At 48.1% G+C, this 22,694-nt stretch overlaps 1 protein-coding gene across 6 annotated transcripts in view; it reads left to right on the top strand.

Moving 5' to 3' along the window:
• The window catches only part of LOC139406369 (zinc finger protein 609-like), a 195,207-nt gene that overhangs the window by 135,275 nt on the left and 37,238 nt on the right, over positions 1-22,694 (top strand). For all 6 annotated transcript variants that reach the window (XM_071148895.1, XM_071148896.1, XM_071148900.1 and 3 more), the window contains one exon: positions 5,850-6,075. In XM_071148895.1, the coding sequence (XP_071004996.1) occupies positions 5,850-6,075 (226 nt within the window). The remainder of the gene's footprint in view (positions 1-5,849; positions 6,076-22,694) is intronic.

The following is a 22,694-nucleotide window of genomic DNA, read 5'->3' on the forward strand; positions in this document are numbered from 1 at the left end:
TGACAACACACCACAATCCGAACATACAAGTCAACCTCCACTTAGTCGTTTTAGCCTCTTGTGGGTACCAACAGCACTAAACAACAGCTAAATAACAGGTGTGCTCTGAAAAGTTGACAACGGAAGCAATGTCGTCACAAGGGTTTGTCTACGATAAGGGCGTACATTCTTGACAAAGGAGTGTTGCAGCCGCTGGCTGTGGAGCAGTGACTCTGTTTCCATTCATACATACAGCTGTGTGTAGACAAAAGGAATACCTATGTGAGGAGAATGCTATTCATTGACTACAGCTTAGCATTCAACACCAAAGTACCCTCCCAGCTCATCATCAAGCTGGAGGCTCTGGGTCTCAACTCCCGCCCTGTGCAACTGTTGTCCAGGACTTTCTGATAGGCCGCCCCCAGCTGGTGAAGGTAGGAAACAAAATCTCCACTTTGCTGACCCTCAACACTGGGGCCCCACAAGGGTGCGTTCTTAGCCCCCTAATGTCCTCCCTGTTCACCCACGACTGCGTGGCCATGCACACCTCCAACTCAATCATCAAGTTTACAGACGACACTACAGTGGTAGGTTTGATTACCAACAATGACGAGACGGCCTACAGGGAGGAGGTGGGGGCTCTGGGAGTGTGGTGTCAGGAAAATAACCTCTCACTCAACATCAACAAAACAAAGAAGATGATCGTGGACTTTGGGAAACAACAGAGGGAGCACCCCCCTATCCATATCGACGGGACAGTAGTGGAGAAGGTGGAAAGTTCTATGTTTCTCTGCGTACACATCACAGACAAACTGAAATGGTCTACCGACACAGACAATGTGGTGAAGAAGGCGCAACAGCGCCTCTTCAACCTCAGGAGGCTGAAAAAATTTGGCCTGTGACCCAAAACCCTGACAAACTTTTACAGATGCACAATCGAGAGCATGCTGTCTGGCTGTATCACAGCCTGGTACGGCAACTGCAACGCCCACAACCACAAGGCTCTCCAGAGGTTGGTTCAGTCTGCACAACGCATCACCGGGGGCAAACTACCTGCCCTCCATGACACCTACAGCATCCAATGTCACAGGAAAGCCAAAAAGATTATCAAGGACAACAACCACCCGAGCCACTGCCTGTTCACACTGCTATCATCCAGAAGGCGAGGTCAGTACAGGTGCATCAAAGCAGGGACCGAGAGACTGAAAAACTTCTATCTCAAGGCCATCAGACTGTTAAACAACCATCACTAACTCAGAGAGGCTGCTGCCTACACTGAGACCCAATCACTGGCCACTTTAAAACGCCACTTTAAAAGTATTTACATATCTTACATTACTCACATATGTATATACTGTATTTTCAATGCCGCTTGGCCATCGCTCATCCATATATTTATATGTACATATTCTCATTCACCCCTTTAGATTTGTGTGTATTAGGTCGTTGTTGTGAATGTTAGATTACTTGTTAGATATTACTGCACTGTCAGAACTAGAAGCACAGGCATTTTGCTACACTCACAGTAACATCTGCTAACCGTGTGTTTGTGACGAATAAAATGTGATTTGTGTTTACTAGGGGTCTGGTTGACTGACAGCCCCGGTCGGTTGCTAGTCTTCAGCATCGTGTTCTACCAGCTCCAAGGTAGATGATGTGTTTGCTAGGGGTCTGGTTGACTGACAGCCCCGGTCGGTTGCTAGTTTTCAGCATCGTGTTCTACCAGCTCCAAGGTAGATGATGTGTTTACTCAGGGGTTGTTGCCCCATGGGAAAGTGGTAGGAACTAAAGGCCAGTCCCCTCTCTGCAGAGGTGAGGGAGGCCATCTGCTGATTTGGTCTGGACTTGGCACTTCCTCGTTGATTAGCCCTGTGTTTCAGCGGCCCCATCAGCTTCTCTTCGGCTAGCCAGCTTTAAGTGCCTGTGGAATCCCTCACAGCGTAACCCTGCTTTCTCCACGCAATACAATCATATATTCCCCTTTTTTCCTCCCTAACACACACAGGCTTTTCCCAAAGGCGGTACATTTTAACCCAGGTTGACTGAAGTGGATTGGTGAGTCTCTTCCACTCACCACTTTATGCAACTCCCCCTGTGTATTGTAAGCCAACACCAAGCAATTGGGGTGGCAGGTTGCCTAGTGGTTAGATCAAATCCTTGAGCTGACAAGGTAAAAAAAAATCTGTCGTTCTGCCCCTGAACAAGGCAGTTAAACCCACTGTTCCCCGGTAGGCCATCATTGTAAATAAGAATTTGTTCTTAACTGACTTGCCTAGTTAAATAAAATTCAAATGTAATTGTAATTCATTAACAATTCTCCCTAAAGTTCCATCCACACTGTTGTCGAAATAGCAAGTATATGTTGAGTGTAGTTGTAGGCTAGATGTTGCCATATCCTGACCCCAATAGCATGTACATATTTCCCCTTACCTCACGGAATGACAGCTACTGCTAAATAAATAGCAAGACCTCAAGTATATTTATATAAACTATTTCCATTGTTGCTTTTTCTCACAATGTGTGGATTGATCTACTGCAGTGTTTTCTGTTTTCTTTTGATGTTTGGTTTGGAAATGGTTCTGTTTGGAACATAGGCCTAGAACTGCTTTTCTTCTGTTCTCCTGGCTAGGCTTGGTTATATTTTGGGTAATGAACTGTTCTCCTGGCTAGGCTTGGTTATATTTTGGGTAATGAACTGTTCTCCTGGCTAGGCTTGGTTATATTTTGGGTAATGAACTGTTCTCCTGGCTAGGCTTGGTTATATTTTGGGTAATGAACTGTTCTCCTGGCTAGGCTTGGTTATATTTTGGGTAATGAACTGTTCTCCTGGCTAGGCTTGGTTATATTTTGGGTAATGAACTGTTCTCCTGGCTAGGCTTGGTTATATTTTGGGTAATGAACTGTTCTCCTGGCTAGGCTTGGTTATATTTTGGGTAATGAACTGTTCTCCTGGCTAGGCTTGGTTATATTTTGGGTAATGAACTGTTCTCCTGGCTAGGCTTGGTTATATTTTGGGTAATGAACTGTTCTCCTGGCTAGGCTTGGTTATATTTTGGGTAATGAACTGTTCTCCTGGCTAGGCTTGGTTATATTTTGGGTAATGAACTGTTCTCCTGGCTAGGCTTGGTTATATTTTGGGTAATGAACTGTTCTCCTGGCTAGGCTTGGTTATATTTTGGGTAATGAACTGTTCTCCTGGCTAGGCTTGGTTATATTTTGGGTAATGAACTGTTCTCCTGGCTAGGCTTGGTTATATTTTGGGTAATGAACTGTTCTCCTGGCTAGGCTTGGTTATATTTTGGGTAATGAACTGTTCTCCTGGCTAGGCTTGGTTATATTTTGGGTAATGAACTGTTCTCCTGGCTAGGCTTGGTTATATTTTGGGTAATGAACTGTTCTCCTGGCTAGGCTTGGTTATATTTTGGGTAATGAACTGTTCTCCTGGCTAGGCTTGGTTATATTTTGGGTAATGAACTGTTCTCCTGGCTAGGCTTGGTTATATTTTGGGTAATGAACTGTTCTCCTGGCTAGGCTTGGTTATATTTTGGGTAATGAACTGTTCTCCTGGCTAGGCTTGGTTATATTTTGGGTAATGAACTGTTCTCCTGGCTAGGCTTGGTTATATTTTGGGTAATGAACTGTTCTCCTGGCTAGGCTTGGTTATATTTTGGGTAATGAACTGTTCTCCTGGCTAGGCTTGGTTATATTTTGGGTAATGAACTGTTCTCCTGGCTAGGCTTGGTTATATTTTGGGTAATGAACTGTTCTCCTGGCTAGGCTTGGTTATATTTTGGGTAATGAACTGTTCTCCTGGCTAGGCTTGGTTATATTTTGGGTAATGAACTGTTCTCCAGGCTAGGCTTGGTTATATTTTGGGTAATGAACTGTTCTCCTGGCTAGGCTTGGTTATATTTTGGGTAATGAACTGTTCTCCTGGCTAGGCTTGGTTATATTTTGGGTAATGAACTGTTCTCCTGGCTAGGCTTGGTTATATTTTGGGTAATGAACTGTTCTCCTGGCTAGGCTTGGTTATATTTTGGGTAATGAACTGTTCTCCTGGCTAGGCTTGGTTATATTTTGGGTAATGAACTGTTCTCCTGGCTAGGCTTGGTTATATTTTGGGTAATGAACTGTTCTCCTGGCTAGGCTTGGTTATATTTTGGGTAATGAACTGTTCTCCTGGCTAGGCTTGGTTATATTTTGGGTAATGAACTGTTCTCCTGGCTAGGCTTGGTTATATTTTGGGTAATGAACTGTTCTCCTGGCTAGGCTTGGTTATATTTTGGGTAATGAACTGTTCTCCTGGCTAGGCTTGGTTATATTTTGGGGTAAAAATAGTTATCTTTTTAAACACTGTACTTTCCTGTGTGTTGAGTCAATAAACACCACTAATTAGATTGTCCAATTGGCTCCCCCGTTAATTAATTAATGTAACTCCCTGCCCTCCCTCCCACTCTCCCTCCCTCCCGCTCTCCCTCCCTCCTTCTCTCTCTCTCTCTCTCTCTTTCTCTTTCTCTCTTTCTTTCTTTCTTTCTTTCTTTTCCCCCACAACCCTGAGCAAGAACCTGCAATAATGGCTAGGTGCTTTATTTCAGCCATAGCTTATGTTTGAATGATTTGGTGCACTTAAGTGTTCTCAGCCATGAGTAATAATCATGGAGGACATTAATGATCTCCACCATCGAGGTTAAATAAGCTAGTGCTAACCACCACAGTTTTCGGGAATATTGCTGACTAGCTCACACGAGAGCTAGTCAGACCTCCCTTAAAGTCAGCCGTTTACATGAGGTTGCCCTGTAGCTGATTCGACTTGCCCAAATAGTGGGGTATATTTATCAAATCACATCCTGGGCCTCCCAGGGGGGGGGGGGGGGGGGTTCAGTGGGTTTGTGAGAGGCTGAGAGCTCAGGCCAGAACAGTATGCTGTAGTTAAACCAGTAGACCGAAGAGAAGGGTTTCACTCTCTAGGACACTCATGTTCAACATTCACAGAGCAGGGGAAATGGCCTGCCACTGCTGCCAACAACAAGTCATGTTCAACATTCACAGAGCAGGGGAAATGGCCTGCCACTGCTGCCAACAACAAGTCATGTTCAACATTCACAGAGCAGGGGAAATCACCTGCCACTGCTGCCAACAACAAGTCATGTTCAACATTCACAGAGCAGGGGAAATGGCCGGCCACTGCTGCCAACAACAAGTAATGTTCAACATTCACAGAGCAGGGGAAATGGCCGGCCACTGCTGCCAACAACAAGTCATGTTCAACATTCACAGAGCAGGGGAAATGTCCGACCACTGCTGCCAACAACAAGTAATGTTCAACATTCACAGAGCAGGGGAAATGGCCTGCCACTGCTGCCAACAACAAGTAATGTTCAACATTCACAGAGCAGGGGAAATGGCCTGCCACTGCTGCCAACAACAAGTAATGTTCAACATTCACAGAGCAGGGGAAATGGCCGACCACTGCTGCCAACAACAAGTAATGTTCAACATTCACAGAGCAGGGGAAATGGCCGACCACTGCTGCCAACAACAAGTAATGTTCAACATTCACAGAGCAGGGGAAATGGCCGACCAGTGCTGTCAACAACAAGTAATGTTCAACATTCACAGAGCAGGGGAAATGGCCGACCATTGCTGCCAACAACAAGTAATGTTCAACATTCACAGAGCAGGGGAAATGGCCGACCACTGCTGTCAACAACAACCAACGAATGCTTTGACTATCACTGTATCAGTACTCTACTCTTATCAATTCTTGCCACCCTTCACATTTTGCCGTGCCTATCGTAACGTAGAAACGCGGCCTCCTTTGGTGTGCTCTATGTCAGATTTAGTTTATCATGTTATCTTCTTTCTCCCAGATGGAGTCTCCTGTCTCCGTGCCCGCCACTCCACCCCTCATGGCGCCGGTGGGCAACAGCAATGACAGCATCGCCTCACCCTGTGAGCAGATCATGGTGCGCACGCGCTCAGTGGCGTCCAACACGACGGACATGGCCTTGGCCACGGAGCCCGAGTGCCTGGGGCCCTGCGAACCCGGGACCAGCGTCAACCTGGAGGGCATCGTCTGGCAGGAGACCGAGGACGGTAAGGGTTGTTCTATGGGCTGAGGGATACGGGGATATCATGTTGGTATAGTCTCTGTTTGAGGGGGGCTCTCCTACTCAGTCAGTTCTTTGTTGTTTTTGGTTTCCTTATTGTTTCCTATTGTAAAGTATCTTTGGGTAAAAACACTGTGAAAGTACTAGGTTATTTATTATTATGCGAAGGGACCAGAGCAATTTTTTGTGCTACAAAAACCTATATATTTTCCCTTTTTTTGTGGATAAGGGAAATGTGTTGCCTGGGATTTCTTTAAAAAAATAATTTTGTTTTTTGTTGGGCCTATTATTTTATGTAGGGCCTCCCGATAAAATGTCATGAGGAGGAAAAGCAAGATGTTTTAGTTTTCTTTTATCCGCTGCCAAAAGTACAACTGGTATGAATTGTAAGCCTCTCTTTGGATAAATAATTCATTCATTAATGCAGAAGAGACATTCTTCAAAGAGGTGCATTTGGCAGTTATTCTGTGAGTTTTAACCACCGCCTACAATGGGAGATGGCTCATCAGCGTCCCAGGGGCCGAGGGTCTTGTCTGCTTTGTGTGTTCTCACGGTGAGTCGGTCTAACCCTCTATAGCCTGCTCGTCTGTCCTTCTCCCTCGCTCAGTAATGGAGAAAGGAAATAGCCGCCGCCTCCTCATTTTCAGCAGTTAGCCATTACAGATTTAAAAGCATCTCATTTCACAAAAACCTTCAGATCTGTCGTCCTCGGCGCAGGCACAGCTAGCCCGCCTGCTCGGACGTGCTTTTCCCCCGCGGGGATGCTAATGTGTTTAAACTGAAGGACTGTGCAGCACCAGATTGCCTTTAATGATTCAGCGCTTGGGTTGGAACACAGCGTATCCACATAGTAGTTTAGTCACTTACAACCCTTAGAGTTTCGAGAGGGCGGGAAAGATCCTCTGTGAGGCGGTGCTGTCTGTCTCCTGGTCCTCTGTGAGGCGGTGCTGTCTGCCTCCTGGTCCTCTGTGAGGCGGTGCTGTCTGTCTGTCTCCTGGTCCTCTGTGAGGCGGTGCTGTCTGTCTCCTGGTCCTCTGTTAGGCGGTGCTGTCTGCCTCCTGGTCCTCTGTGAGGCGGTGCTGTCTGTCTCCTGGTCCTCTGTGAGGCGGTGCTGTCTGTCTGTCTCCTGGTCCTCTGAGGCGGTGCTGTCTGTCTCCTGGTCCTCTGTGAGGCGGTGCTGTCTGTCTCCTGGTCCTCTGTGAGGCGGTGCTGTCTGTCTCCTGGTCCTCTGTGAGGCGGTGCTGTCTGTCTCCTGGTCTTCTGTGAGACGGTGCTGTCTGTGTCCTGGTCCTCTGTGAGGCGGTGCTGTCTGTCTGTCTCCTGGTCCTCTGTGAGGCGGTGCTGTCTGTCTCCTGGTCCTATGTGAGGCGGTGCTGTCTGTCTGTCTCCTGGTCCTCTGTGAGGCGGTGCTGTCTGTCTCCTGGTCTTCTGTGAGACGGTGCTGTCTGTCTCCTGGTCCTCTGTGAGGCGGTGCTGTCTGTCTGTCTCCTGGTCCTCTGTGAGGCGGTGCTGTCTGTCTGTCTCCTGGTACTCTGTGAGGCGGTGCTGTCTGTCTCCTGGTCCTCTGTTAGGCGGTGCTGTCTGCCTCCTGGTCCTCTGTGAGGCGGTGCTGTCTGTCTCCTGGTCCTCTGTGAGGCGGTGCTGTCTGTCTGTCTCCTGGTCCTCTGAGGCGGTGCTGTCTGTCTCCTGGTCCTCTGTGAGGCGGTGCTGTCTGTCTCCTGGTCCTCTGTGAGGCGGTGCTGTCTGTCTCCTGGTCCTCTGTGAGGCGGTGCTGTCTGTCTCCTGGTCCTCTGTGAGGCGGTGCTGTCTGTCTCCTGGTCTTCTGTGAGACGGTGCTGTCTGTCTCCTGGTCCTCTGTGAGGCGGTGCTGTCTGTCTGTCTCCTGGTCCTCTGTGAGGCGGTGCTGTCTGTCTCCTGGTCCTCTGTGAGGCGGTGCTGTCTGTCTGTCTCCTGGTCCTCTGTGAGGCGGTGTTGTCTGTCTCCTGGTCCTCTGTGAGGCGGTGCTGTCTGTCTGTCTCCTGGTCCTCTGTGAGGCGGTGTTGTCTGTCTCCTGGTCCTCTGTGAGGCGGTGCTGTCTGTCTCCTGGTCCTCTGTGAGGCGGTGCTGTCTGTCTCCTGGTCCTCTGTGAGGCGGTGCTGTCTGTCTCCTGGTCCTCTGTGAGGCGGTGATGTCTGTCTCCTGGTCCATTAACAGCCATGAATAAATCGCTTTCAAATGACCATGATTTAACAGCAGCAGCCGGGGTCAGGAGGCGTCTGGCTGCAGGCGTGCCCACGTGCCCCCACGCATTCCATGACCCCCGCCGCCACGATGTGGTTAGATGAACGAACACACACACACACTAACTCCCAGTTCACCCTATGGCGGCTGCTGAGCAGGAGATGTGACTGGCTGGTTCTCATCTCCTTCCCCTCCTTCCTATCTCCCCCTCCCTTTTCCCTCCTCTCTGTCCGGTAGTGATTCAGTGCCTTGTTTGAGGTGTCACCGTGTTGCCCCTCACCCTACCCCAGCAGCAGCCCCCTCCTCACTTGACAAAGAGATTAAGCACTGGGAGCAATAGACTGTAGACATCAAGGCTCAACAGTATCCACTTCAGTGCAGGACAGAGGGAGATGCAGTGTGTATGGAAGGAGAGCCTCAACCACTTCATCTGGCTATGTTTAAGGAGGGGGACTATTTAATACCTGTTGTTAGAAGCTGAACATTCAGAAGCGCGTGTGTTATCGGTGTGACTGTTTTTTTACCCCCCCCAACGTACTCGTATGCAAATCAAGACAATGTGCAGTGTCAGAAAGAGAGATTATTTAATGAGGTACGAGGGGGTATATCACGGCTAAGGGCTGTGTCCGGGCACTCTGCGTTGTGTCGTGCTTTAAGAACATCCCTTAGCCGTGGTATACTGGCCGTATATCACAAACCCCTGAGGTGCCTTATTGCTGTTATAAACTGCTTACCAACATAATTAGTGCAGTAAAAATATGTTTTGTCATACCTGTGGTATACCACGGCTGTCAGCCAATCAACATTCAGGGCTCCAACCACCCAGTTTATAATAGTCCATATATTCTACATGTTTTCCCCCTCAGTGGTGCAATTACACATCACTCAACACGTCAGCTGCATATCCACAGCTTCCTTCATTAAAGTGGGTCACGTTAAGTCGGTTTGTGATATTTCACTACCAAATGCTGACCTTTCTTGCCGTGCGGTGTGTATCGAGTGCCGTGTAGATCAATGAGCAACCCCATGCTGGACCTGACAGGGAGAAGTGTTGGCAGGGGAGGAGACGCCCCTGAATCCTCCAGCCCCCCTGACACACACACACACACACACACACGGGCCTAGACCCACGCTCGCTCCCCCACTGTGGGGTTGCCACAGTTACAGGCGTCTACGCCCGGACATTTTTTGATTTAATGTGTTATGATTTGGGGATTAAATTAACTTTGAACACAAGCCAGTTTTTGGGGGGGGGGGGGGGCTGTAGAATTTCATTTTTGTGGTGTTTGGACAAAGAACAATGGAGACATGTGTGAGTGGAGAATTAAACAGTGGAGGAAGCTGTGAGGAGTGAAATATCTATTGTTGGAGCTCTGTCGTGCTGTTTGAAACAATAAGGCTCTGTCCTGCTGTTTGAAACAATAAGGCTCTGTCGTGCTGTTTGAAACAATAAGGCTCTGCCGTGCTGTTTGAAACAATAAGGCTCTGTCGTGCTGTTTGAAACAATAAGGCTCTGTCGTGCTGTTTGAAACAATAAGGCTCTGTCGTGCTGTTTGAAACAATAAGGCTCTGTCGTGCTGTTTGAAACAATAAGGCTCTGTCGTGCTGTTTGAAACAATAAGGCTCTGTCGTGCTGTTTGAAACAATAAGGCTCTGTCCTGCTGTTTGAAACAATAAGGCTCTGTCGTGCTGTTTGAAACAATAAGGCTCTGCCGTGCTGTTTGAAACAATAAGGCTCTGTCATGCTGTTTGAAACAATAAGGCTCTGCCGTGCTGTTTGAAACAATAAGGCTCTGTCGTGCTGTTTGAAACAATAAGGCTCTGTCGTGCTGTTTGAAACAATAAGGCTCTGTCGTGCTGTTTGAAACAATAAGGCTCTGTCGTGCTGTTTGAAACAATAAGGCTCTGCCGTGCTGTTTGAAACAATAAGGCTCTGTCGTGCTGTTTGAAACAATAAGGCTCTGTCGTGCTGTTTGAAACAATAAGGCTCTGCCGTGCTGTTTGAAACAATGTAGCTCTGCCGTGCTGTTTGAAACAATAAGGCTCTGTCGTGCTGTTTGAAACAATAAGGCTCTGCCGTGCTGTTTGAAACAATAAGGCTCTGTCGTGCTGTTTGAAACAATAAGGCTCTGCCGTGCTGTTTGAAACAATAAGGCTCTGTCGTGCTGTTTGAAACAATAAGGCTCTGCCGTGCTGTTTGAAACAATGTAGCTCTGCCGTGCTGTTTGAAACAATAAGGCTCTGTCGTGCTGTTTGAAACAATAAGGCTCTGTCGTGCTGTTTGAAACAATAAGGCTCTGTCGTGCTGTTTGAAACAATAAGGCTCTGCCGTGCTGTTTGAAACAATAAGGCTCTGTCGTGCTGTTTGAAACAATAAGGCTCTGTCGTGCTGTTTGAAACAATAAGGCTCTGTCGTGCTGTTTGAAACAATGAGCTCTGCCGTGCTGTTTGAAACAATAAGGCTCTGTCGTGCTGTTTGAAACAATAAGGCTCTGCCGTGCTGTTTGAAACAATAAGGCTCTGCCGTGCTGTTTGAAACAATGAGCTCTGTCGTGCTGTTTGAAACAATAAGGCTCTGTCGTGCTGTTTGAAACAATGAGCTCTGCCGTGCTGTTTGAAACAATGAGCTCTGTCGTGCTGTTTGAAACAATTGGTTGCTAAGCCAACTGAGAGGAGGCTCTGGGGTTCACAACTGAGAAAGCCCTTCTAGCTCAGATCTCTTGATTCGCTCGGTCCAACACAGGTTGTCAGAAAAGCCCGTTGCTTGTACCCCGGCTTGTTTTTGTCCCCGTCCAACAAGAATAAAATGATGGACACAGATGTGGATGTCGAGTTTGTCTACGTAGAGGAGCTGATCTGAACACACACACACACACACACACACACACACACACACACACACACACACACACACACACACACACACACACACACACTGCAGTTTCCCTGGCAGAGATATTCACTGTGGTGTAGGTAAAGCTCGTTCGGAGCATGCTCTCACTACCCACTACACCACTCCTTTCACTCACTCTCCCAGTCCCTTGGTTTTGGCCTCTCACTCTCCCAGTCCCGTGGTTTTGGCCTCTCACTCTCCCAGTCCTGTGGTTTTGGTCTCTCACTCTCTGTCCTGTGGTTTTGGCCTCTCACTCTCTGTCCTGTGGTTTTGGCCTCTCACTCTCTGTCCTGTGGTTTTGGCCTCTCACTCTCCCAGTCCTGTGGTTTTGGCCTCTCACTCTCTCTGTCCTGTGGTTTTGGCCTCCCAGTCCTGTGGTTTTGGCCTCTCACTCTCCCAGTCCTGTGGTTTTGGCCTCTCACTCTCCCAGTCCTGTGGTTTTGGCCTCTCACTCTCTCTGTCCTGTGGTTTTGGCCTCTCACTCTCCCAGTCCCGTGGTTTTGGCCTCTCACTCTCTGTCCTGTGGTTTTGGCCTCTCACTCTCTGTCCTGTGGTTTTGGCCTCTCACACTCTCAGTCCCGTGGTTTTGGTCTCTCACTCTCTGTCCTGTGGTTTTGGCCTCTCACTCTCCCAGTCCCGTGGTTTTGGCCTCTCGCTCTCTGTCCTGTGGTTTTGGCCTCTCACTCTCCCAGTCCTGTGGTTTTGGCCTCTCACTCTCTCAGTCCTGTGGTTTTGGCCTCTCACTCTCCCAGTTCTGTGGTTTTGGCCTCTCACTCTCTCAGTCCCGTGGTTTTGGCCTCTCACTCTCCCAGTCCCGTGGTTTTGGCCTCTCACTCTCTGTCCTGTGGTTTTGGCCTCTCACTCTCCCAGTCCTGTGGTTTTGGCCTCTCACTCTCTCAGTCCCGTGGTTTTGGCCTCTCACTCTCCCAGTCCCGTGGTTTTGGCCTCTCACTCTCTGTCCTGTGGTTTTGGCCTCTCACTCTCTGTCCTGTGGTTTTGGCCTCTCACTCTCCCAGTCCTGTGGTTTTGGCCTCTCACTCTCCCAGTCCCGTGGTTTTGGCCTCTCACTCTCTCAGTCCTGTGGTTTTGGCCTCTCACTCTCTCAGTCCTGTGGTTTTGGCCTCTCACTCTCCCAGTCCTGTGGTTTTGGCCTCTCACTCTCACAGTCCAGTGGTTTTGGCCTCTCACTCTCCCAGTCCTGTGGTTTTGGCCTCTCACTCTCACAGTTCCTTGGTTTTGGCCTCTCACTCTCCCAGTCCCTTGGTTTTCCCTTCGGCTTTCCCTCTCACTCATCACTCATCCCCTTCTGTCCACAGCTAGGCATCACTCCATTCCATCCATGGACCAGCCCTACTGGTCTAGACAGCCCAGCCCTACTGGTCTAGACAGCCCAGCCCTACTGGTCTAGACAGCCCAGCCCTACTGGTCTAGACAGCCCAGCCCTACTGGTCTAGACAGCCCAGCCCTACTGGTCTAGACAGTCCAGCCCTACTGGTCTAGACAGTCCAGCCCTACTGGTCTAGACAGTCCAGCCCTACTGGTCTAGACAGCCCAGCCCTACTGGTCTAGACAGCCCAGCCCTACTGGTCTAGACAGCCCAGCCCTACTGGTCTAGACAGCCCAGCCCTACTGGTCTAGACAGCCCAGCCCTACTGGTCTAGACAGCCCAGCCCTACTGGTCTAGACAGCCCAGCCCTACTGGTCTAGACAGTCCAGCCCTACTGGTCTAGACAGTCCAGCCCTACTGGTCTAGACAGTCCAGCCCTACTGGTCTAGACAGCCCAGCCCTACTGGTCTAGACAGCCCAGCCCTACTGGTCTAGACAGCCCAGCCCTACTGATCTAAGACAGCCCAGCCCTACTGATCTAAGACAGCCCAGCCCTACTGGTCTTAGACAGCCCAGCCCTACTGGTCTTAGACAGCCCAGCCCTACTGGTCTTAGACAGCCCAGCCCTACTGGTCTTAGACAGCCCAGCCCTACTGGTCTTAGACAGCCCAGCCCTACTGGTCTTAGACAGCCCAGCCCTACTGGTCTTAGACAGCCCAGCCCTACTGGTCTTAGACAGCCCAGCCCTACTGGTCTTAGACAGCCCAGCCCTACTGGTCTTAGACAGCCCAGCCCTACTGGTCTTAGACAGCCCAGCCCTACTGGTCTTAGACAGCCCAGCCCTACTGGTGTAGAAAGCCCAGCCCAACCCTACTGGTCTAGACGGCCCAGCCCAGCCCAGCCTACTGGTCTAGAAAGCCCAGCCCAACCCTACTGGTCTAGAAAGCCCAGCCCAACCCAGCCCTACTGGTCTAGACAGCCCAGCCCAACCCAGCCCTACTGGTCTAGACAGCCCAGCCCAGCCCTACTGGTCTAGACAGCCCAGCCCAACCCATCCCTACTGGTCTAGACAGCCCAGCCCAACCCATCCCTACTGGACGATACCTATAACGGGGGAAAAATGGTTTTCTAATCACGGTGTCCACGTGTCCTTAGTCTTAAATTCATTCATTTAAATTAAAGGCCTTAAAATGTCTTAAATTCAGTTTTCAATGTTCTTAAAAAATGTGACCGGAAATTACTAGTGTTTACGTTAAATTGCGCTGCTGTTTAATCTGTAAAATAAAATTGTAAATCTAATTATAGCCTACTACCAGGGCTCATTTTCAAGATGCTAAAGCGCTCTACAAGCAGCCTACGATGTGTGGGGGTGTGTGTGTGGGTGTGTGTGTGTGGGTGTGTGTGTGTGAGAGAGTCCGCCCGCCGTTGCCAGATGAGAGCACAGCGAATAAGGTATGCAAAAGATGGCCAATCTGAAACATTCCTTGTAGCTTGGCTAGTTAGCTCACGTGTTAGCTAGCTAGTTCACTATTACATGATTTGGTCAGTTAAGTGCGTTCTCGTCATCATTCTTCTAATGAAAGTGTCTACTCTTGCCCATGTGCCTGTTTTGCCGGGGCCCGCTGCAGTCATAACGAGTGAGATACTTTTTTACTGCCTTTCCTACTGCGCTTCTGCAGAAAAAGATGTTCGGATTCTATCTATAAGAAAAGGCTATAATGTGTAATGCTCAAGGCCACCTGCCAAATAAATGCAGGTAGGTTTTTGGCATTGGAGGGTAAGAATGTCTAATTCACCAGCCACGTTGGCGCATGGTGACTCTCCGCGCTCTACAGTGCTTATTTAATATTATCCAAGTGTGGTCACAAGTACGAGTTGTGATTTTATAGCTTAATAAATGTTGCAGTAGCTTTTTTCAAAGTATTTCTGACGTTTTGTTTCATATCTGGTAATGCACAGAGAAATCTGTGCTGAAGGATTCGTTTTTTATAGAAGCAATGGGCACAGTCATAAAAGTTACTCAAGTCTACTAAAGTGTGACTTTGTCCTCGTGTTTCTTGGCTATTTACATTGTTTTGTTCACAAGCCAGGTTGCTTTTCAATATTTTAGTTTGCTCCCACGGCTAGCAAAAAGAGACATCGTTCACTTTTACTGGGGACATTCTCACAGGCACACGTGAAGACTCAAGTACCAAGATAACCTTAAAGGACCAGCTAAACTATTATGTTAAAATGCTCAGGTCAGAGAATATTACATTACATTCGCAATATTCCACATGACTTCTTACTAGTAATATATGTATTGTTATAGAAACATTACTCATTGCTCATCAGTTTGTGTGTTTCTTTGTGTAATTAGGGCTTCAAAGTATTTTGACTGGTAAAAACCTAAAGACGTTAGTTATGCTAGTTATGCAAGTTATGCTAGCTAGCTTCCATTAATTAGGATAGATATCTCCTAATAACTTGCCACACGGAGGTTATGCTAGCTAGCTTCCATCAATTAGGATAGATATCTCCTAATAACTTGCCACACGGAGGTTATGCTAGCTAGCTTCCATTAATTAGGATAGATATCTCCTAATAACTTGCCATGCGGAGGTTATGCTAGCTAGCTTCCATCAATTAGGATAGATATCTCCTAATAACTTGCCACACGGAGGTTATGCTAGCTAGCTTCCATCAATTAGGATAGATATCTCCTAAAAACTTGCCACACGGAGGTTATGCTAGCTAGCTTCCATTAATTAGGATAGATATCTCCTAATAACTTCCTCCACCCGGAGGCTCTAGCTCTGACTACAGCCTACAGCCGGTTTGGTGACTTATTGGACTATGACAAGCTACATGCGCCACCCTCGTGAAGAGCAAGAGCAAGAACATTTTGTCTCTCCGCGGGAAGTGCGATGTAGACCATTTGCATTATAAATTCACAGGGATTTTTTTTTGTCATTTTAACGGAAAACCATTTTTTTTTTTTTAAATATAGAAAAAATGCCTGTTTAAACATTAAGAAAAATTGTCCCTTTATCAAAGGTCATCCAATTAATGTTATTTTTTCTTGCAGGTAAATATTACACTGTAGTCATTTAGTAAACGCTCTTGTCCAGAGAGACTTAAAGTAGAAATTAGGATTAAGTGCCTTGCTCAAGGTCACATCAACAGATTTTTCACCTAGTCGGTTCGACCTTTTTGTTTACTGACCCAATCGCTCTTAACCACTAGCTAATATTTACCTTCTTACTTCGGCTACATATTCCCCTGCGCAACAGGCTACTGTATAAAAACATGTTATCATGTATTTATAAAGCCCTTTTTACATCAGCCGATGTCACATAGCGCTGTACAGAAACCCAGCCTAAAACACCAGAGAGCAAGCAATGCAGATGTAGAAGCACAGTGGCTAGGAAAAAACTCCCTAGGAATGCTGGAACCTAGGAAGAAACCAGGCTCTGAGGGGTGGCCAGTGGGGAGATTATAGGAGTACATGGCAGATAGTTCGTCAAGTATGGATGCTCCGCCCCACGGGTCTCCCAGTCGCTGCCGGGTGTGACAGAGCCTGGACTTGAACCCAGAATCTCTAGTGGCACAGCGATGCAGTTCCTTAGACCACTGCGCCACTCAGGAGGCGGATGGCAGAAGGGGTCAGTCAGTGTGTTGTGGTCAGGGAGCAGCAGAAGGGGTCAGTCAGTGTGTCGTGGTCAGGGGGCAGCAGGAGGGGTCAGTCAGTGTGTCTGCACAATCAGTTAACACTACTCAAGGTCTCAGTGTGAGGGCTTGTTTTTCAGCCCCAGGGAAGCACAAACGGCACACGGCTGCCAAGCCCTCTGCCCTCAGAGGAAAGGAAAAGAACGAGGAGGGGATTTGGAGCTGTTCTCTCTCCCTTCCATTCAGCGGGAGTCGCTCAGCTTGTGTTAAATGGCTGGTGAGGTGATTTTAAAAGAGCGCCCCCTCACCCTGGTCATGTGACCCGGATATTCAGAGAGTCCTCACCATAGCCTCGCTACAGGAGCAAGACCTCATCAACACAGATGTCTGGCATCCGTATTCCATCCGTATTCCATCCGTATTCCATCCTCATTCCATCCTCATTCCATCCTCATTCCATCCTCATTCCATCCGCATTCCATCCGCATTCCATCCGCATTCCATCCTCATTCCATCCTCATTCCATCCTCATTCCATCTTCATTCCATCCGCATTCCATCCGCATTCCATCCTCATTCCATCCTCATTCCATCCTCATTCCATCCGCATTCCATCCTCATTCCATCCGCATTCCATCCTCATTCCATCCGCATTCCATCCTCATTCCATCCGTATTCCATCCTCATTCCATCCGTATTCCATCCTCATTCCATCCTCATTCCATCCGCATTCCATCCTCATTCCATCCGCATTCCATCCGCATTCCATCTGCTTTCCATCCGCATTCCATCCTCATTCCATCCGTATTCCATCCTCATTCCATCCGCATTCCATCCGCATTCCATCCGCATTCCATCCTCATTCCATCCATTTTCTGATGCTTGCAGAAGTGGTATATTTTGTTCCTTTGGTAAACATTTAAAAGTTTGTTCATTACCTAATTCAATTTTAGTTATTAGCCTACGCCTAATTATTTGAACAAAAATAGGAGAAGCACCAATGTGACCTCAAGTATCCATATTGGCACAATTACTGAGACCAGTTGAATGTTAGTGTCAAATTGGCCTCCAGACTTACATCCTTATTGGAACAACAAGATAAGGTGATAACTTTTGAAAGCCCAGCTCTACCACAGATTTCAGCTACATGGTTCTAGCTAGCTTTGTGTGTGTGGAAGAGTGTAATCCAATGCCACAGTTTATCAGTTACCATTTAGCAGTGAAGGGATTTCATTCCTTTATACCCGGTAGTCGATTGGCACCGTTTCCTCTGGGATTAAAACCTTTATCACTGTTATCAACACTTTGGACAACGTAGAATAATCCCACACAGCTCTCGTCAACACAATGCCTTTTAAACATCAATTGAGAACATAAACTCTCAGACTTTCAGGCTGGATGGGATTGTGCACTGGTGGGTGACGCTAGCACAGGCCCTTTATTTAGTCCTCTAGACATTTACATGATATGGATTTTGTCCACTCTCATCTATTTGACCTGCAGTTGGTGAATGGGGGAAAAATATAATACGACTAGTTAAATGAGAATGGTGCCTGGGGGCCTCGGACGACCTGCAGACTTGACCCACCGCAGGGGAGGGGGGCCTTAGTGGCCAGGGGGAGGGGGGCCTTAGTGGCCAGGGGGAGGAGGGCCTTAGTGGCCAGGGGGAGGGAGCTTGTCAGCTCTTTGTTGCCATTAGAGAGGCTTTTGATGGGAGAGGCGAGGAGGGATGAGCGGAGCAAGGCTGGTGGTGATCTTTGATGGGGGAGGTGAGGAGAAGTGGTCTTTGTTGCCATTAGGGAGGTCTTTGAGGGAGGTGAGGCGAAGTGGTCTTTGTTTGCTCTGTGGGGGCAGTGGAAGGGAAGGGGTTCCTAGCTGGTGCCCTTGAGAATCAACATGGGGGGCAACCGGTTCATGTCTCTCGTAGCTTCTTTCTCTATCATTGTATCTTGCCATTTTACTTTTCTTATTACTCTTTTCTGTCTCCATTTCTTCCTGGGCCTTTCCTCTTCCTGGGCCTTTCCGCTTCCTGGGCCTTTCTGCTTCCTGGGCCTTTCTGCTTCCTGGGCCTTTCTGCTTCCTGGGCCTTTCTGCTTCCTGGGCCTTTCTGCTTCCTGGGCCTCTTTTTCTGTTGCTTACTTTCTGCTTCCTGGGCCTTTCTGCTTCCTGGGCCTTTCTGCTTCCTGGGCCTTTCTGCTTCCTGGGCCTTTCTGCTTCCTGGGCCTCTTTTTCTGTTGTTTACTTTCTGCTTCCTGGGCCTTTCTGCTTCCTGGGCCTCTTTTTCTGTTGCTTACTTTCCTCTTCCTGGGCCTTTCTGCTTCCTGTGCCTTTCTGCTTCCTGGGCCTTTCTGCTTCCTGGGCCTTTCTACTTCCTGGGCCTCTTTTTCTGTTGCTTACTTTCCTCTTCCTGGGCCTTTCTGCTTCCTGGGCCTTTCTGCTTCCTGGGCCTTTCTGCTTCCTGGGCCTTTCTGCTTCCTGGGCCTTTCTGCTTCCTGGGCCTTTCTGCTTCCTGGGCCTTTCTGCTTCCTGGGCCTTTCTGCTTCCTGGGCCTCTTTTTCTGTTGCTTACTTTCCTCTTCCTGGGCCTTTCCTCTTCCTGGGCCTTTCTGCTTTCTGGGCCTTTCTGCTTTCTGGGCCTTTCTGCTTTCTGGGCCTTTCTGCTTTCTGGGCCTTTCTGCTTTCTGGGCCTTTCTGCTTTCTGGGCCTTTCTGCTTTCTGGGCCTTTCTGCTTTCTGGGCCTTTCTGCTTTCTGGGCCTTTCTGCTTTCTGGGCCTTTCTGCTTTCTGGGCCTTTCTGCTTTCTGGGCCTTTCTGCTTTCTGGGCCTTTCTGCTTTCTGGGCCTTTCCGCTTCCTGGGCCTTTCCGCTTCCTGGGCCTTTCCGCTTCCTGGGCCTTTCCGCTTCCTGGGCTTGATACAAATGATCCAGGCTAACTCCAATGTATTTAGCAGATGACGAAGGGAGGCCTATTTTGGTTGCCTATTTTTCACTTTCATTTTTCACATTTTAACCAACTGTAGTAAGTTCAGAAGCTACTTGACTCCTTCAACTCGGCCATGGAGAAGGAAAAATAATTACCTACAAATCCTCCAACCGTATCTGAAGATCTGCTCTGTATGCTCTCTGGTTCAGTAAGACCCCGGCAAGTGGAGCTTGTAGTCTTGAGTTAGGATTGTCAGCCGTGTCAGTTTGCTGCTCCTTGTATGCGCAGTCTGCGGAGAGGTATGCAAAACAACCGCAGAGCGTCCCAGACTTCAAGTATGAAAAACAGCATGGCTTTACCGCTCCTCAACGAGCCATTCTCCAACTGGCTGTCTTCTACGAGCCATTCTCCAACTGGCTGTCTTCTACAAGCCATTCTCCAACTGGCTGTCTTCTACGAGCCATTCTCCAACTGGCTGTGTTCTACGAGCCATTCTCCAACTGGCTGTGTTCTACGAGCCATTCTCCAACTGGCTGTCTTCTACGAGCCATTCTCCAACTGGCTGTCTTCTACGAGCCATTCTCCAACTGGCTGTCTTCTACGAGCCATTCTCCAACTGGCTGTCTTCTACGAGCCATTCTCCAACTGGCTGTCTTCTACGAGCCATTCTCCAACTGGCTGTCTTCTACGAGCCATTCTCCAACTGGCTGTCTTCTACGAGCCATTCTCCAACTGGCTGTCTTCTACGAGCCATTCTCCAACTGGCTGTCTTCTACGAGCCATTCTCCAACTGGCTGTCTTCTACGAGCCATTCTCCAACTGGCTGTCTTCTACGAGCCATTCTCCAACTGGCTGTCTTCTACGAGCCATTCTCCAACTGGCTGTCTTCTACGAGCCATTCTCCAACTGGCTGTCTTCTACGAGCCATTCTCCAACTGGCTGTCTTCTACGAGCCATTCTCCAACTGGCTGTCTTCTACGAGCCATTCTCCAACTGGCTGTCTTCTACGAGCCATTCTCCAACTGACTGTCTTCTACGAGCCATTCTCCAACTGGCTGTCTTCTACGAGCCCTACAAACCCCAGGCAGGTTCTCTGGGAGGGGACAAACCCCAGGCAGGCTCGCTGGGAGGGGACAAACCCCAGGTAGGCTCGCTGGGAGGGGACAAAGACGATTTAATTCGGGCCAATTTCAAGTTTTCATAACAATCGGTAATCTGCATTTTTGGAAGCCAGTTATGGCCGATTACATTGCATTCCCCTGATGAAACTGAGTGGCAGGCTGACCACTTGTTACGCGAGTGCAGCAAGGAGCCACGGTAAGTTCCTAGCTAGCATTAAACGTATCTATAAAAAACTATCAATCTTCAGATAATCACTAGTTAACTACACATGGTTGATTATATTACTAGGTGAACTAGCTTGTCCTGCTTTGCATATAATCAATGAGTTAATTTATCATCGAATCACAGCCTACTTCAACTTTGCCAAATGGGTGATGATTTAACAAATGCGCAATCGTTGCACCATTGTACCTAACCATAAACATCAATGCCTTTCTTAAAATCAATACACAGAACCTGCATATTTAGTTAAAAGAAATCCAGGTTAGCAGGCAATATTAACCAGGTGAAATTGTGTCACTTCTCTTGCGTTCATTGCACGCAGAGTCGGGGTATATGCAACAGTTTGGGCCGCCTGGCTCGTTGCAAGCTAATTTGCCAGAATTGTACATAATTATGACATAACATTGAAGGTTGTGCAATGTAACAGCAATATTTAGACTTAGGTTTGCCACCCGTTAGATAAAATACGGAACAGTTCCGTATTTCACTGAAAGAATAAACGTTTTGTTTTCTAAATGATAGTTTCCGGATTTTACCATGTTAATGACCTAAGGCTCATATTTCTGTGTTTATTATATTATAATTAAGTCTATGATTTGATATTTGATAGAGCAGTCTGACTGAGTGGTGGTAGGCACCAGCAGGCCCGTAAGCATTCATTCAAACAGCACTTTACTGTGTTTGCCAGCAGCTCTTTGCAATGTTTGATTCACAGCGCTGTTTATGACTTCAAGCCGATCAACTCCCGAGATTAGGCTGGCAATACTATAGTGCCTATAAGAACATCCAATAGTCAAAGATATGTGGAATACAAATGTTATAGAGAGAAATAGTCAACGTGTCATAATTCCTATAATAACTACAACCTAAAACTTCTTAACTGGGAATATTGAACCACCAGCTTTCATATGGTCTGAGCAAGGAACTTAAACGTTAGCTTTTTTACATGGTACGTATTGCACTTTTACTTACTTCTCCAACACTGTGTTTTTGCATTATTAAAACCAAATCGAACATGTTTCATTATTTATTTCAGACTAAATAGATTTTATTTATGTATTATATTAAGTTAAAATAAGTGTTCATTGTTCATTCAGTATTGTTGTAATTGTCATTATTACAAATATATATATAAATATAAATCGGACGATTAATCGTTAGCGGCTTTTTTTTGGTCCTCCAATGATCGGTATCGGCGTTGAAAAATCATAATCGGTCGACCTCTAATGTGTAGTGGGGGGTCAATGCCTGGGGGTTGTGTGTAGTGGGGGTTCAATGCCTGGTGGTTGTGTGTAGTGGGGGTTCAATGCCTGGTGGTTGTGTGTAGTGGGGGTTCAATGCCTGGTGGTTGTGTGTAGTGGGGGTTCAATGCCTGGTGGTTGTGTGTAGTGGGGGTTCAATGCCTGGTGGTTGTGTGTAGTGGGGGTTCAATGCCTGGTGGTTGTGTGTAGTGGGGGTTCAATGCCTGGTGGTTGTGTGTAGTGGGGGTTCAATGCCTGGGGGTTGTGTGTAGTGGGGGTTCAATGCCTGGTGGTTATGTGTAGTGGGGGTTCAGTGCCTGGGGGTTGTGTGTAGTGGGGGTTCAATGCCTGGTGGTTGTGTGTAGTGGGGGTTCAATGCCTGGTGGTTATGTGTAGTGGGGGTTCAGTGCCTGGGGGTTGTGTGTAGTGGGGGTTCAATGCCTGGTGGTTATGTGTAGTGGGGGTTCAATGCCTGGGGGTTGTGTGTAGTGGGGGTTCAGTGTCTGGGGGTTGTGTGTAGTGGGGGTTCAATGCCTGGGGGTTGTGTGTAGTGGGGGTTCAGTGCCTGGTGGTTGTGTGTAGTGGGGGTTCAGTGCCTGGTGGTTGTGTGTAGTGGGGGTTCAATGCCTGGGGGTTGTGTGTAGTGGGGGTTCAATGCCTGGGGGTTGTGTGTAGTGGGGGTTCAATGCCTGGTGGTTGTGTGTAGTGGGGGTTCAGTGCCTGGTGGTTGTGTGTAGTGGGGGTTCAGTGCCTGGGGGTTGTGTGTAGTGGGGGTTCAATGCCTGGGGGTTGTGTGTAGTGGGGGTTCAGTGCCTGGTGGTTGTGTAGTGGGGGTTCAATGCCTGGTGGTTATGTGTAGTGGGGGTTCAGTGCCTGGTGGTTATGTGTAGTGGGGGTTCAGTGCCTGGGGGTTGTGTGTAGTGGGGGTTCAGTGCCTGGGGGTTGTGTGTAGTGGGGGTTCAGTGCCTGGTGGTTGTGTGTAGTGGGGGTTCAATGCCTGGTGGTTATGTGTA

Source organism: Oncorhynchus clarkii, chromosome 4 (genome assembly GCF_045791955.1).
Source record: "Oncorhynchus clarkii lewisi isolate Uvic-CL-2024 chromosome 4, UVic_Ocla_1.0, whole genome shotgun sequence".
Taxonomy (NCBI): Eukaryota; Metazoa; Chordata; class Actinopteri; order Salmoniformes; family Salmonidae; genus Oncorhynchus; species Oncorhynchus clarkii.